Raw genomic sequence first — 17,746 nt, forward strand, 5'->3', positions numbered from 1 at the left:
AGCGAGCTGTGTGTATATATATATATATATATATATATGATTCAATAGATTTTGAGTGCTCGGATGGGAGATTGGTTACTATTTTTCATGGCACATGATCTAATATTTATGTTCGTTGTAGATGATTTTTTTTATTCCATGTTGAACATTCAAAGCTTGTGTACTATGTCAAATCTAGTGATGACCCATATTAAAAAGTTGCTTAAACATTTTTTTATCCCGAGCCGTGAAATATAAATTTTTTTTTAAAAGAGCATATGAGATATCGAGGTGGCTTATTAGTTTGAGACGAGCGGTAACAGACGATGATGCAAAGAACCATTTGACATCTTTGTTTATAGCTGAAATATAAAATCAACATTCAACTAGTGCGATGCCCTTTCACTTCCTTAAGTCGTCGGCAGCTCCAACCCTCCCCAAAAGATTTGGGAAATGATACTTAGAAAGAACAGATGCTACAAACACACTACAGATACTATACTTAAGAAAGAACAGATACTGTGAGTTTTACACAGATATTACACTTGCACTACACTTTGATGAGTTCAGATATTACATTTCACATATAGGTGCACTACACTTTGAGGAGTACGGATACTACTCCGTTCACACACCTTTTAAACGATAGGATTTAGGGTTGTCTGATTATAGGGGTGATTCGTTGGTGACCTCTAGTTGATGTTGATAGGTTGACTTCGGTATATCAGTTGCCTGTGGGATCGAGAGAAAGAGAGGTTGAGCCTAAACCTGAGTTTAAACTTAAATTAAAAGCTAATATTCCACTTTAAATTTTCATATGCTCATCACTTAACCTTTCTTTTATCATTTGTAAATATTTATCTAACCCTTTTATATTAGGCAATTGTAATATGTTTTGTAACATCGCTAGACTTATTCAGGTACACTTAGTTGTTTCAGTTTTGTTGTTTCAGTTTTGTTCCACTTAGTTGTTTCAGTTTTGTTCTTTTACTGCACATTTTTTTATTATTGCATAGTCTTTCCTTTTTTTATATTGCTTCATTTCCATAATTTTCCTCCAGTCTTTTCCTATTACAGTACTTATATAGTTGTTTTTTTCTTATATTATATTGCACTATAGATATTCACCTTCATTCAAACTTTTAAATACAAGTTATTTTAGTATGTTTATACAGTCTCCTAGGATAGGCTTTTCGAGGCATAGTTTTCTCTCTTATTCCTCCCTTCTTCTCGGGACGAGACGACGACGTTGTCGATTGGTGATTCATCTTTTAAACGTTGTCGAATAGATATATGAGATCTATTCGGTCTCATCATTTTTTAAAAATAAAGAATACCATTTTCACAAAATTAAAATTACATTACATCTATATATATATATATATAATATATTAAATTCTAATTTTAAATTTTAAAATCTTATTTTCGAAACAAAAATAGTCGACAAACTCATTGCATTCAATTTTTTTTTTCAAGAAATAATATGTTGTAAATACACTTGTAACTTGGTTATTGGCGGAACAAATGGACAATTCTATAATAGCTCTTATTATGATGAAATGTATGGTTTAATTTTTATTATAAAACACTTATCTTAGGAGCACAATGTATTTTTGTGCTATTAAATCCACATATATCTCAATAGCCCTTTCTATACTTTATCCTAATAACAAAGTGAGGATATGAAATAATTTTATGGATATTTACATACATAGCACCTTAAACATTGTTATTTACAAAATCGAGCGCCCATATTATATTTTTGAACAATCAAACCGATGTATTTACTCGTGTCACGATCAAACCATTGAGAATTTTATAAAAATAAAAGATATGTGTTAGGGGTTTATCATGAATTTTGATATTTGATGAGAATTTGAATATTGGATGAAAGAGGGTGCTAGATTTGTAAATAATAATGTTGTGGGTAATATGTATGTTATCACCCAATAAATTTTTGCCCTTGTGCAAGCTTTTCCGGCTATTATTATAAGGGGATGTGATGCGAGGTGTAACGTGTGGGCTTTCCCGCGACGGAAAATGGGAGTCATGCTTTCGTGCGTGGACTGAACCGGTCCAGGTTTTTTCGTGTTGTGGAATCGGCTGGTCCTCTTGGATCACTCCTAATTATTCTATGATTATTTGTTTGATTTTCTGATATTCTAGGATCAGTGATTTCGTGTGTTTTGTTCGAGACAACTGTCGACGTCTTCAATTCCCTTTTAGGGTTGTATCCAATATTCTAGTGTTGCTCGAGCTATATCTCGCTCCTGAGATGGTAATTATCCTTCTCTCCATCCTTTCACATCGCTCTCCATCGTTTCCCGTCGCCCTTCTCGGCTGTTGCCGCTCCGAACAACCACCTTTCGACTGTTTTTTTGTAGTTCCGCTTTGCTGCCACTATCTAGAAAGACTTCCCCTCGGTCATTGCCTTCCAGACTAACTTCCACATGTCGTTGTTGTCCAGACTTGCACCCACCTTGCTACTGCTTCCTAGCTCCACCTTTTCTTTGCTACTGCCTTCCGAAGCTTGTGTGTTACCTTGCTGCCACCCCAAAAAGCCAATTGCTGACGCTTCCTTCCCACTGACCCCAACCCCCCTTTCCCGACCTGCTGTTGCCACCCGGACAACAAAGTCGTGTTATCCTTGCATATTCCAATCTTCCCAGTTGTCCCTACCATCTTTTATTGCTACCACCCAGTTGTCCAGCCGCTCATCCTCCTCCCATAAACCTTACTTGCTGAAACTACAACCCTCCAGCGCCCCATCCTGCTCAGTTCGGCCACCTAGCCGACCTCCACACCCCTACATCTGACCCCTATTTGAGTTTGTGTGTTGTGTATGTTGTTATTTCCTATTTTCGTTTGTGTGGTTGTATTCTCTTATTTGAATTTAGTTACAATATTTGGTTTTCTTATTGTTGTTTGGGTTAACGTCGATATCATTTGCTATCAAACTTATCCTAATCTTAGTCCTATCATTAGGTTACCTAACTCCCCCACTACATAACCCAATTTTTTTCCCGGCCCACATCACCTCCATTCACCACCCTTCACCCCTCAAACCAAAACCCAAACCATAAACCAAGGAGCCAAGTGTCGAAAGCTGTTCAAGAGCTTACTATGGAAGTGGTGTAGTGGGAAATCCGCCGATTTCAACAAAGGCTTGTCGAAATTGAGGAGTGAACTCAGAGAGAAGTCACCTTCGATTGTGTTAGCGAGATTCAAAGAGGAGAGAGGGAGGAACACCCTATTCCCTTTCATAGTGATGATTCCATTGAAGAAGTCAGACCATGACACTTTCAGATTTAGTATCAGAGGAGGCAGATGTATGAAGTGTCTGTTAGAGGATATAAAAACTTGAGAGTGAAAGTACACATCAGATTTTGAGGGAAAAATGAATCTGGATGACTTCATTGACCGGTTGCGATTAGTCGAGAGGATTTTGAATACAAGGAGGTGCCAGCTAACAGGAAAGTGAAGTTTACTGCCATCATGACGGGAGAAGATCTTTGAGTAATTCACTCTTTTTTGTTGGAAACTCTTAACAACAAGTCTTGCCTTATAGCGCTCGCTACCATCTGACTCCTCTTTTAGCCTGTAGACCCATATGTTGTGCATTGCTCATTTGCCATTTGGTAGTACCGTCAAACCCAAGTCTGATTTGACTTCAACGATTGCATTCTTCATCCACACTCCCTTGAATTTTCAACTTGAATAGTCTACTCAAAGCACTCTGGTTCACCACTTTCAGTTAACAACAAATAGTGTAAAAAAGGAGAATACATTTGTATGGGTTGTTTCACACTGCTGGATCTTCTGACTTCTTTAGAAGATGACTGAGGAAATTACAGTGTTTTTTCTGATTGAACACTACTTTCTTCATCTTCATCTTTCTGATTACCAGTATCATCTATCTCCACATATCTGGATTTTTCAAAAGTAGCTGACTGAATATCATGAGTTATGACCCTGTCTTTGTACATTTTCATTTCGTTGAAAGTGACATCCTTGTTTCTGATAATCCTAGAACTTGTACCCAAACTCATCCGCGTATATCAAATGAAGACGCACTTGACAAATTTTAAGTCAAGCTTGCTCCTACAAGCTGCATCAACATCCACATATGCAGAACGCCCAAATACTATTAAATGAGATAGGCATACCTTTTTGTTACTCTAGACTGCTTCAGGCAAGCCTTCCTCCAAACGTATTGATGGACTATAGTTAATCAGAGAAACTGCAGTGTTAACTGCTTCAGCCCATAACTGTTTCGACAAGTCAGCATGCAGCTTTATACTCCTGGCACGCTCCATGATTGTTCTGTTCATGCGCTTAGCCACATCATTCAGGTTCGGTGTCCTTAGGCAGTGAACTCATGCCCGACCCCTTCTGTAGCACAGAAATTCTTAAATTTCTGATCACGGCAGTTGCCCCATTATCTGATCTGAGACACTTTAGCTTCAAGTCTATCTCATTATCCGTCATAACTTTCCACTTCTTAAAAACTTTAAATTCATCAGATTTTTGCTTTAAGAAATGAACACATTCATTTCTCGTGTGACCATCAACGAACGTGACAAAATAGCTGGAACCTTCAATAGACTGAACTGGAGTAGGACCCCATATGCACTAACTCTAGTTTCCTTGATTTCATTATTGACCAACTCTTTGAGAAAGAAACTTTCTTCACCATGTCATATATACAGTTTTCACAGAAATCTAGATCAACTGATTTCAAACCCTGAAGTTTATTTTCGAAAGTAGGGACTTCATACCTTTCTCGCTCATAAGGCCAAGCCTACGGTGCCACAGACCTGCATCCACCCTAGTTCCAGCCACATCAATGAAATCGGTCATTTCATCGATCATATAAAGGGCACCTTCAATGTTGCCTCGAGCCATCACCATGTCTCCCTGACCACCTTCCACAAATCACCTGTGAAAGCACTCACGAGTCCTGACTTTGCCAGCTGGCTCACAGAGATGTAATTTCTCTTTAAACTTTGGAACATTTCTAACTTTAGTAAGCTTTCAGATTGTTCCACTTGACAACTTGATATCAACATTACATTTTTCCACTATACTGTAGGTCTTATTATCTTCTACACAAATTTTCCTTAAATTACTTTGAATGTAGTTTTTAAATACCGTTTTCTTGGGGCAAGCATGAAAATATGCATCTGAATTCACTATCCAGGATTCAGTACTGACTAGGGATAACACCAGAGAGTCACTTTGTATTTCACTAGTTGAGACTTTAGTAGAGAAATTACTTTCCTGTCCTCCACCAGCAGCTTTTATTGGAGCTTTACAGTCCTTTTTGAACTGCCCCTTCTTACCACAGTTCCAATATTCTCCTCTGCTTGACTTGAGCTTTCCTTTCTTGGTCATGGATCTACCTCTGTCCATATTCCTGCCCAAATATCTTCTCATGTTATTAGCATTCAATGCAAAACCTGAAGATTCATCAGCTTTTCTGTGAACTTCTTCATTCAGCATTAGACCCACAATATCATCGAAGTTCAACTCCAAAGTCCTTAAAAAATTACTCACTGTCGTTACCAAGTCATCCTAGCTTTCCGGCAATGAAGATAGTATCACCAATGCTCTGACTTCATCATCAAAATTGATCCCTACATAACGCAGCAAATTCGTTACAGTGTTGAAGTTTTTGAGATGTTCTGCCAATGAACTATCTTCCACCATCTTCATGCGTAATAACTTCATCAGAAAAACCTTATTGGAAGTAGACGGTTTTTTGTACATCTTGGCTAGTTCCGCCATGAAATCCACTGTAGTTTTCTCTTTCACAGTGTTGAACACAACAGATGAGGGAGGTGTCAACCTGATCAACCAGTGTCGTTCGATCCAACACTCCACTTCCCATTCCTCTATAGGCATAGATTCAGATTTCTGTGATTATTTGTAGTGACAAGTATAATTTTTTTTTTCTGATATAGCAAATCCTCTACCTGCATCTTCCAGAAAACGAAGTTCATCCCATTGAACTCCACTTTAAATCTTGCTTCTTCGTTCTTTGCTCCCACTCGAATCGAACCTGCTTTGATACCAGTTGATAGGATATCTCCAACTTTACCGAGGCTTAGAATCAATTAGAAACTAAACAACACCGCAAAATAATGGGATCACGCTAATTTGATAAAAATTTAGACTATAATTGAATCAAAAGCACAATCAAAATAACCAGAGATTTACATTAGAATTTATGTGGAAAACCTCGAGAACGAGAAAAACACGAAGCCGCCCTACCAAAAGTTTCCACTATGAAATTCAGAATGTTTTACAAAGAACTCACAATTTTTCTCCCTACACACATAAAAATTACAAGACTCACTCCACAATATTCCCTCTCTGAGCCGACACAAAAAATCACGCCGAATCACTGAAATCCACTCTTCAAAAATCCTCACCTTCACCTGGATGCTCGTTGAAGAATACCAAAGGAAGAAATAACAAATTTAGAGAAACCTGCTCGAAATCGGACTTAAAAACCAAAATCCTACACCAACCACTCCTGGACCTTAGGTGCCCAGACTTTGCGCCTAAGAGCGAGGCGCCTAATAGTGGGCGCATTGGCACCCAATAGTTGGCTCCATTGGCGCCAACAGACCGTGTCTGCGCCTATATGGGCACATGTGCACACAGGGCTGACGCATAGGCATCGACTTCTCTGTTAGAGCAGCACTCAAGTGGGCGCTTAAGCGCCCACAACTCGGTGCATAGGCATCGGGTGCTCTGTCCCGCTGCTCACCAAAATCAGTCTCTACTCATAACAGAGTGTTGTTCTTTTGTCCCGTCCAGTTGCAACAATCCCCTAGAATCTTCATGAGTTTCATCTCCACCATCATAGAAGTTCGGAAAAAAAAATGATATCATCTACATGCAAAAGCTGAGAGATACAGGGAGATTTGCTTGCCAATTTAATGCCAATATGATGCGCATGTTGTTCGAAGGCCATGGAAAGGAGTTCGGAATGTAGGATGAAGAGGCATGGGTATAAAGAGCAGCCTTGCCAGAATCCGCAAATAACCTCGATTCAAGGTGAGAGTTTACCATTGATCGACAAAGTGAATTTAGGATGCTCTACACAGCCAAGAACCCAATTGCTGAAGGTTCTTGGGCAGCACCTCCCTTCCAACACCCTTCGGAGTATATTCAACTCATCTTATCATAGGCTTGTTCCATGTCAATTTTAATATACATGAGCCCTGTTTTAGACTAAGAATTCTTGAGCTTATTAACCATTTCCTGGGCAATTAATCAGTGGTTGGAGATCGGTCTTTGAGGGATGAAAGTACCCTGTTCGGCTGAGGGATGAAAGTACCCTGTTCGGCTGAGATCAACGAAGACAGCGTTCCTTTGAGCCGGTTGACCAAAAGCTTGGCTGCCACTTTGTAAATAGTAGTGCAAAGACTAATAGGCCTGTACATACGAGGCGAATCAGCGTGCTCTTGTTTCGGGAGGACTGTCCGATATTCCTTCCAACTAGTGTGCATGCTACCGGAAGTAAAAAAGGCATGAACCTCCTCCAACACCTCCTTATTTATGATGAGCCATAAGAGTTTGTTGAACGACTTAGTGATGCCATCAATTCTTGAGGCCCGATTGGGTCTCATGCTTGAATAGATCTCCAGATCTCCTCGTCAGTCATGGTTGCAGCTAACCGGTTGGAGAATTCAGCAAGAAAGCCGGAGTTGTCCTGGAAAATTAGCCAATCAGTCAAAGAAATTGCTGAATCTTGTCATTTAGAGTTGAAATCTATGAGCACGTCTTTGTCTCATGGTTCTCGGAAATTTCACCATTAGGAAGTCTGACGTGGTCTGGGATTTTTTAGTTGTTGTGGAGTCGGTCGGTGCATTTGGGATATTTCTAGTTATCATATTATTATATATTTGATTTTTTATGTTTTAGGGTCAGTGCTTTCGTGTGTTTTGTTCGAGACAGTTGCCAACGTCTCCAGTTTCCCTTCTAGGGTTGTATCAAAGGGTTGAGTGGTGTTTCAGCTGTATCTCGCTCCCGATGTAGTGATTATCCTTCTCCCCTCCTTCCACATAACTTCCCGTTGTTCCCCGTCTCCCTTCGCTGCTGCAGTCGCTCCGAACAGTCACCTTCCAAATGTTCTTCTGCAGTTCCACTTTGCTGCTACTTTCCATAGCCAGTCTTCTGCGGCTTCCTTCCAGATTTGCTTCTAACTTTGCTGCTGCTTCCCAGCCCCATGTTTCCTTTGTTGTCGCCTTCCAAAGCTGGTGCGCCACCTTGCTGCCACTCCAAACAGCCGACTACTGCTGCTTGTCGCTGCCCTCTCATTCATCCCAACCCCTTTCCCTGCCTGCTGCTTCCACACAGACAACAAAGCAGTGATGTCCTTGCCTGTTCCAGCCTTCCCAGCCGTCCCTACAATCTTCTATTGCTGCTGCCCCACTGTTTCAGCCACCCATGAGCACTGCCAACTCCCAGAAATCTTACTGAAACCACCACTCTCCAACACCTCATCCTACCCATTCCGTCCGCCTACCACCATTTCGAGCTTATCTAGCTAACCTCCACCACTCCTGGATCGACCCCTAGTTGAGTTTATGTGCAGTGTCTATTGTTATTTCCTATTTCCATTTGTGTGGTTGTAATATTTTATTTGAATTCAACATTAATATTTTGTTTTAATATTGTTGTTTGTGTTCACTTCAGTATCAGGATGAACTCTATGTTTTTATATAACCGTGCATATACTCATAGTTATCCTATATTTTATACTCACCTCATCGTACAGTTATTAATCATACATGATATTTCATGATATAATCATTGGGAGTTGAAATAGGATAAATTCTGATTAACACTCACGACAATGAGAAGATATTGTGCGTTAAAAAGTGATTGATATTCTTTAGACATTTTCCAATTGTAAAATTGAAGTAATAACTTTATTAAGTGCACTTAAAAGATTTGCCGTCACCTGATCCTTAAATTCCAGCTTCTTTAACTTAATACCTATAATCAAAATATATCATTATACAAAAGAAATTTACTTTTATTATTTGAAAAAAATTAGAATATTAGTGCCGACCTTAGCCTTCGATGATTTGATTCACCCTTTAGTCCTTTATGGTTTTCTTTATCTTAATACATGTAATCATTTGACAATGCATTTTAAGGCATTAATATTGGCTAGTTTATTTAGTTTTTCTTTAATCATTTATCCTTCTTTATTATGATTTACTCTCATTATTTAATAATATTTTACCTGTATTTTAACAAATGAATCATACTTAGTTAATTCCTGGAATTTTTAATTTATTTAAGCTTCTGTAACTTAATCTTTATAATTAGAGTTATGGTATAAATTTAATATCTCTATTTCATTTTGGACATCCTTATAACTTGACATTTCTTATTTAGTTTCTTTTATTTGTTTTTGATATTTTTAGGATTGTACCTTAATATTTTAGATTTAACTTCATAGCATAAAGACATGAAAATTTAATTAAAGCTAAATCTAAACTGGTCTCATAATTTTCAGATTCATCTTTTTGTATTAATCAAATTATAGTTCACCAAAATTCTTCTAATTGCTTTTAATAAAATTATGTCAATGAAGCCATCAACTCTCATGTTTTCTTGAAACTATTATGCAAACTCTCTGCATTCAAGTTTTGTTAGTTTAGCATCATTTATTCTACTTTATTTAATTTAATTGTGTTTTTACTCAAATAATTATTTCAATTCACAACTACAAGTCTTTACCCCACTAAGTTAGGTCGGCTACATGAATCTTTTTTCTCCGTTGCGTCCTATTGAATGTCATATTTTCATTTAATTCTAATAGATTAAGATCATTTTTTATACAATATGTCCAAGTCTTTTTAGGTCTACTTCTCCCTTTCTTAGCTTAAATCAAATCTAAAACATCTACTCTCCTAACTGTATCATTAGATGGTCGACGATTAATGCGACCAAATCATCCAAGATGACACTCTCTAATTTTATCCGCCTCTAGAGCTACACCAATCCTATCACGGATATATTCATTTTGCATTTTTTTTCGTTAGTGTCAAGCCACTCATCCACCTAAGCATCCTCATCTCAACAACACTCAACTTTGTTTAATGCTTCTCTTTTAAACGCCTACATTCTATGCCACAAATAAAATAATATTTCAGATACTTATTTTTTTATATTAATTAAATTTTTGTTCTCTCTTGTTCTGTCGAGCATACCTCTTAAATTGTATATAACAGCATTTCAGTTTTTTTATTTTTTTTTTCTACGATTAAGCGTCAATTCCCTAATATTTTCTTAGTGAATCATCTTCATGTGGAAGGGCTTAGATCTAGGATTTCCAAATTAAATTGCTTTCATGGAGGAAAAAGAGAAAAAAGAAATCTGGATTACGTAATGCTTGTGTTCGTGAGAAAGAGGAAGATGAAGAGAAGTGTTTCTTTTTTTTTTCTCCTTCCTAAATGAAAATAAACTGCACCAATCCACGTATACCTTGCACATCACGCGGAGCTTGACCTGTTCATGCGTGCCCTCATCATCTTTTCTTTCTTGTATGGATTCCTACTCTCTTGCTTTCACCAACTTCTGCTCAAGTTGTGGCTCCTACCTTTTCTAGAACTAGCTTTGGTCCCTATTCAAGAACTAGCTATGATCCACTCAGTCTCTTTTTCTTGTTCGTTTCCTTGTTATCTTTCTCAATTCTTTTCCATGCAATGTAGTTTATATATTTCATTTTTTTCATTTTGTTATTATTTGATCAAATATTTTACCATTAACTTTTCTTTCACTGATATATCTTCTTGATAAATTATAGTTAGCCATTTATTTTAAAACTTCACGGATTTAAATTAGTTTGTTTATTTACCTTGATTGAATCCAGAAATTATTCTTAAAATCCTTTATTAAATATTTATTTCAGTATTATTGGTTCTTAATTTACTATTTAATACTTTTAAGCTTTTATCACTTAAAAATGCTCAAACTTTGGTAAATTAGGTCCACTATTAAATTTGGGATGTTGGAATCTTAAATCTTGATTAGGTCCACCCAGTAATTTAGGGTTGTTGGAATCCTAAATCTTGATTGGGTTTACCTTCACCCCATAGTCTTTCTCGATTAATTAACTTTGAACTAAATACTAATCTAAGACTAAAATTGAGCCTAGGTAACATTTTTAATTGAGAGTGCTCTTTCGTGAGCAATAGAGATAATCAACCATGAGAGTTTGTGTCCATAAAATGTATGAACTTATGATCTAAATAACCCCTTGGCTAAACATCTAGAGAAATAAATTAAAACGAACTAATCTATGTGAATTAAAATTATTTTTGATTTTCTCTCATCACACTAATGATACTTCAAGGAAGTAAATGGTTTATCCTGAGCAATAATGAAGATAGAAAAGGACAATATAAATTATCAAGTTTAAGGTTTAAAACTTAGTATTTTTGTAGGGCCATAAATAAAAGAAATTGCTTATTATATTAGAACGACTGAAGTTAGCTTGAAAGAAGATCTAAAAATTATTTAATTTAGTTTGGAGAATCATGTGAGGCATTTTTGCTTGTAATACTTTTAGGAAAGATTATGTTCGATAGGCTGTCTTATTTATTCTTCTGTCATCATTAGTCTAATCCCAAATTTTTTGGGTAAGCTACGATCATTATGATATCAGAATTTAACTGTTCCACGAGAATTCAAGGTGATTTTTAATCGTAGGGATACCAAAAGCTTTAAATTTATCTAAATTTAGACTGGCAAAAGCTAAGTATTTTGATATAGTACATGGCTGGGGAGAAGCATTTTGTTATGATATGTAAGAGTAAAAGGATATTCTTTACATAGTAGGAATGATGTTCGAAGTGTGTTTATGAATCATATATTGTGAATGTGAAAGCATGGAGTAAAAGGCGATATTTTTGATGCAATATAATCAGTGTGTTTGGACATTCTGCCAATTCAATTCATACAAATTTGATTTCTCATGGACTAACCCATGGAGTAAAACTAGACATTTTACCAAGCTTGATTTTTTTCATATTTTTTGAAGCGTTTCTCATTTATAAACAAATTTTCTTCATTTATTTTAATTATTTTGAATTACTTCTAATGTGGTAAGGATAATAATAATTTTATCTGTATTTGGGGTTTGACATCCTTTATATATATGACTTTATTTATACATTTTTAAATATTTATTTGATTATTGAAATTATGATGAATTCATTGAGATATTCATGAATTATTTTGGATTTGTAGTTTCTTTTCATAAAGATTCAACAATCCAATGTATTAAGATTTTGTTGCTTGTTATGTTTTTTCTTTTAATTATTTCCTTCAAAAAATTTTTATTCATTTTCTTCTACTCATTGTATAAATGTTAGAAAATCAATCAATGTCACATGTTTACAAGAAAAAAAAACTTAATGGAAGGTAAAAAATCTAGGCATATTTATGAGTGTTATAAGCTACAGTATTTTGGAATAAGTTAACATTAGATTACAAATAGGATTACTTGTGGATAAAGAGGTGAACATAATGATAGCATGGTGGATAAGGTTAATGATGCATTGATTGTTATGAATTAATTATTCTCTAGGTTATATAGAATGTGGAGCTTGTATGAAAAACTAATTTTGGGATGAGTGGGATGGGTTATTAGAACATAGGCAAAAGGAAAAGTGTATGATCGTTGGAGTAACTCAAATGAGCATTTATACTATAGTTAGGGCTATGAGAAGATCTGTGTTGCTTGTGAATTAGGAGATAGAAAGACAAATTCGTCTTAATTTATTGGTAGCATATGATATTTTGCAATAGAGAACATATATTTTAAGGAAAAAAACTAGTATGTTTAGCTAATTTCAAAATTTTAGCCATAAAATTAAAAATGCTGATTTTTGTACTTGGGAGGAAAGAAATATTATTTTGTACAGACTGCAAACTAATTTCATGCGAAAATTTGATTGCAAAAAAGAATTGTAGTTTTTGGAGTATCAAGAAAATAAGCAAAATGAATAAGGTTAATTATACTTACTTTCTTATTTAGTCAATATTTCATATATTTCTTTGAACTAACACCCCATTTCTAAAGTTCTCAGTTAAAGAATTGGGGTTAACAGATAACATCATATCTAAAAATCAGGGAAGCAAATGTAATTTAAAAAAAAATGAATTGGTTTACATGTAATATAATATTAATAGGATAGACAGGACAGGTGAGTGTAATATCAGAAAACGTAGGGGAGGCAAGTGTAATTAAATAATTAGTTTAAGATACTATTGTGGAATTTGCAGGATGTGCTGTTAATCTTTTATTATATATTTTTACGAGCGACGAGTTGGAATAGTTTCCTTTAACAAAGATTGCTTTTAATAAGGGAAAGCTGGCAACTGATTTTAAATTTCAAAACAAAATCAAACGGACCAAATTAAAGATGTAATTTCAGCAAAGCTTTCTATGAAAGCTAGCTAAGAGACCTACAGAAGGCAACAACGTTAGCAACTTGGCCTGGATTATCCTTATAAACATGGGCTACTTCGATATATTTTTTTCCCCTAAGAAACATCTGACCAAGCCAAGATGGGTAGCACTCAAATGAAGAGGAAAGCAAGACTAGTTGGCGTTTCCTCATTTCTTGTAGCAACCAGGTGCATATAAATATTTCAAGAAGGCAGGTTAAAGACGGTGATGCATGATCCATCTCGGTCAAACTATCATTCCTGTTAGCCGCTTTTTACTGCTTGCATTTCAAATATGCTTCCAGTTAAATTTTCAAGTTATGATTTTAGTTTTTATTAGTGTTTTACATTGTCTCAAGCAGATTCAAGAATATTTCCTGGACCCTTTGTTGTGGTTGAGGTTTTGCCAAATAATGAGGTAATTTTTTTTGTTTTCCTTTTGTGACTATACATGCTAATCTAGAATAAATATTAATCTTATTTTATTTTATATTCTAAATATTTTAACATTGACTTTTGTAGGAAGGCTTGTCGATAATTATTTCCCCATTGCTTCGAATACACAATGAAAGCAAATTCTGTATGGAATTGCGTTTCCATCGACCAGAAGAAGCCAAAACAGAATCTGCATCTATTTTGCTTGAGGATGGGGATTCAATTGATGCTTCAAGGGCTGCGTTTGATGCATTGGATTGTTATGGTGGTTCTAAGAGGACATTAATGTCTTTATGTCTTGGTAAGTGCTCGTCCTTGCTATTGTTTTGTTTAGTATCTTGCAAGGAGCTGAGTTCAATCTAAGAATGTTAGCTTGACTCCAACTGCTAAGCTAATTTCTCTGAACATTTTAATTAGGAAAGTTAGAAATTTCTTAAATAGAAATTAATGCAAAATTGATATATTAATGTTTTATTGTGATTTGTGAAGCACATTGTACTGCATATATTTTGAAAGACGGTTGTACCTTTGTCTTTTTAACTTCATAATTTAAAAACCCTAAATGTGGACTATTGAAAATGGAATAAACTTGAACATAAAAATGTGTAAAATTAAATTAAATGGCTCAATGGCTCAAACCTGAGGAAGCTAAGTTGGGTGCTATCAAATTGCAAATTTTGTATTTAGCATGAATTTTAATATTATTATTTGAGACTGTTCTAAGGAAGTGAATTTCACTGAAGGGTGGTTTTGGAATAGCGAGGGAAAGCTATTTAATGGGGTTTACTATGTTTAGAAGGGATGGCAGGCATAAAGTTGTTATTGGTCAGCAGGTTCGACAAAGGCGGCGGCTGTCCGGGCTACAAACAGTGGAGAATACTCTGAAGGTGATGTTCGAGCGGCGAGAAGGTTGTTCTTTCCCATAGTAGCGGTTCAACATTCTTATCTAACCACCTATCTGTAACGACACTGTTGAACTAACTTGAGTCTCAGTTCCCAACGTACTACATAAAGCCTTCCAGAAATGGCTTAAAATATTTTCATCTTTATTTGAAATGATGACATGCTGAGTTGCTCTCAATAGTACCAATGCAAGGGGTAGGCTGAATGTCACGAAATCCTAAAATCTCTCTAATGTGGGTCGCACTGACTCATGTTCCATGACACTGGCTTCTAGCATCACCAAGTCCAATTTCACGGGCGCCTCTTTCGTAGTCTGTAAAAATGTAGCACGAGATACGGTGGTTCCTCCCTCTATCTGAGTGTACCTCTATCGTACAACCACGATCGACCCAAAAGAATAGGACACACACTAATTGGCACGACATCATACCAAACTTAATCTTGTAGCTATTCTCCCATAAAAATACTTCACAAGACACCTGCCAACTGACTTGGGAATTAGTACCCAGCTTACTCCATAAAGCATTCCATAAATTACTCAAAATATTCACATCTCTATCTAAAATGATGACATGTTAGGTAGCTCTTAGTAGCGGTAACCCAGGGGGTAGGCTGAATGTCAAGGAATTATGAAACTCCTCTAGTGAGGGTTGCACTGCCTCAAGGTCCATGACACTGGCTTCCAGCGTCACCAAGGCTAGTTTCATCGGAGCCTCTCTCGTAGTCTGTAAAAATGTAGCACGAGGTACAATGGCTCCTCCTATCTAAGTACTCATCACTATTTGTATTTTGTGGCCATCATGGAATGTTCTTCTATTGTACTGTCACAGTCGACCCAAAGGATTGTGACACACATCCATAGACACAACATCACACTAAACCTAATCTTGCAGATCGTCTCACATGGAAAACTTATAAAACACCTGTCAACTGTGATTTTTTTTTTAAACCATCATAGGGAATATGACTAGGAATGCTTCTAAGTTGTGAGCCTCAACAATACCAGAATTAACTCAAAAAATCAATTGGGGAGCAGATTTTACTGTAATTAAAAAAATGAAGTTACAATCACGATCTCGAAACACAAAGAGAACACAACACAACACAAATATTTTAGTAAGGTGAAGCAGGATAGCCTATAGCGTAGCAGTGATGTGGCTAGGGGGTTGTGGACGACAAACGTAAGAGTTGCAGGCAGAGAGGATGTTGGTTGGGAGAAAGAAGGGGTTGGGTGGTTAGGGACTAGCAAGTGAAAGGAAAGGAGATTTGGCAACTGGTTGGAAGGGGGCATGATGGGAGTGGGTTGCGGCAAACCTGCTGTTGGATGGGGGAGGGAGGCTAGTTGTTAGATAGGGAAGTTGGCGGCTCGAGTTTTAACATAAGTAGTTTGTCATGTATCACATAATTTTAACATTCACATACATAATCTTTTAAACGTAAAATAAATTCATTAATTGGTTTTTCAAGTTAACATTAATTATTTTAAAACACAAATAATATTAATATTAAAAATTCAATTGAAATCGAGTTATTCATATAATTTTAGTTTGAGTGAGTTCCTATTGTATAATTCTTTGTGATTTTAAAATTTTTCATTTGAAAACAATGTGATGAATTGTGTGAAGGGATTTATTAATGTAAATTAAAATTTATACTTTTTCAACAACAAATAAAAAAGGTATTTACATACAAACCACATAAATTTTGATTGATTACATAAAAGACGAAAATACCCTTCTATTCATGCAACCCATTGTTAAATTTAACGGAAAATATGATTTATGACCAATTTGGATCAACTTTTAATAGTCTGAGACTAAATTAGAGCATTTTAAAATTCTAGGCCTTATTTAGACAGTTCTTAATTGTCGGGGACTATTCTGGTTTTTTACTTAAAAATAAAATATAAGAACTTTTGTCATAAAAATTAATTTAAATGTAAAAATTAAAATTGATTTAAAACTGGAAAAAAATAAAAGATGGTCTGTAGGGAGTTTAAGAGAATAATTTGTGTGCTAAGTATTATGTTCTTAGTGATCTTAATAATATTTTAGATACTAAAAAGGATGAAAGATATACGTATAAACTAGCCAACAAAGAAATGAGAAAAGTAAAGATTTAGTTGAAGTAATGTATTTTGGTTAATAATAATTGTATTTCTTAGATGAGGATATTTAACATGGGTGGGTAATATATTTTGGTAAACTTTTTAATGAAGATTTTTAAAATATAATCGAATTCAGTGATCTTAATATAGTTAATAATAATAAGTCTATTTTTATTGTCACATTAGTAAAATAGAAGTTGAGGAGTCTTTAAAGAAAATGAAGGGCGGGAATTCAATAGGATATGATGGTATTCCAATAGAAGTGTGGAAATGCTTAGGAGTTTCATAAATATTTTGGCTTACTAAACTTTTTAATGTAATTTTAAAAACAGAAAAGGTCTGAGGAGCTACGAATAGTATTTTGGTCTCTATTTTTAAGAATAAAAGAGATACACAAGAGTTTGTAAATTATAGAGGAATTTACTTATTGTGTCATATTATGGGAGAATGTAATTGAATATATGTTAAGACCTGACAAAAATTTCTCAAAATCAGTTTGGATTTATGTTGAGCAAGTCTCTCATAGAAGCTATATATTTATTGAGAGTTTTGATGGAGAAGTACACAGAGAGTATGGAGGATCTATAAATGATTTTTGTTGGTTTAGAAAAATTTTATGATAAGGTAATGATATCGGAAATAGTAGGGAAAAAGTAGAAACACAAATGCACACTTTATTAATAGGGAAATAAGTTTCCAACACAATGCAACAAAAAATAGCAACACTGACACACAAGAAATATTTTTAAGGTTTATTCCAAGGAATGCGGATTGGGATGGTTGGCATTGGTGTTGGCAACCAAGGAATGCTGATGGCAATGAGGGGGGGGGGGGGGAGAA

At 35.5% G+C, this 17,746-nt stretch overlaps 1 protein-coding gene across 2 annotated transcripts in view; it reads left to right on the top strand.

The window, feature by feature from the left end:
• The window catches only part of LOC110032732, a 103,987-nt gene that overhangs the window by 51,886 nt on the left and 34,355 nt on the right, over positions 1–17,746 (top strand). For both annotated transcript variants that reach the window (XM_020736463.1, XM_020736462.1), the window contains exons 5-6: positions 13,824–13,879; positions 13,984–14,197. In XM_020736463.1, coding sequence (XP_020592122.1) covers positions 13,824–13,879; positions 13,984–14,197 — 270 coding nt within the window. The remainder of the gene's footprint in view (positions 1–13,823; positions 13,880–13,983; positions 14,198–17,746) is intronic.

This window comes from Phalaenopsis equestris, unplaced genomic scaffold (assembly GCF_001263595.1).
Source record: "Phalaenopsis equestris unplaced genomic scaffold, ASM126359v1 Scaffold001013, whole genome shotgun sequence".
Lineage (NCBI taxonomy): Eukaryota > Viridiplantae > Streptophyta > Magnoliopsida > Asparagales > Orchidaceae > Phalaenopsis > Phalaenopsis equestris.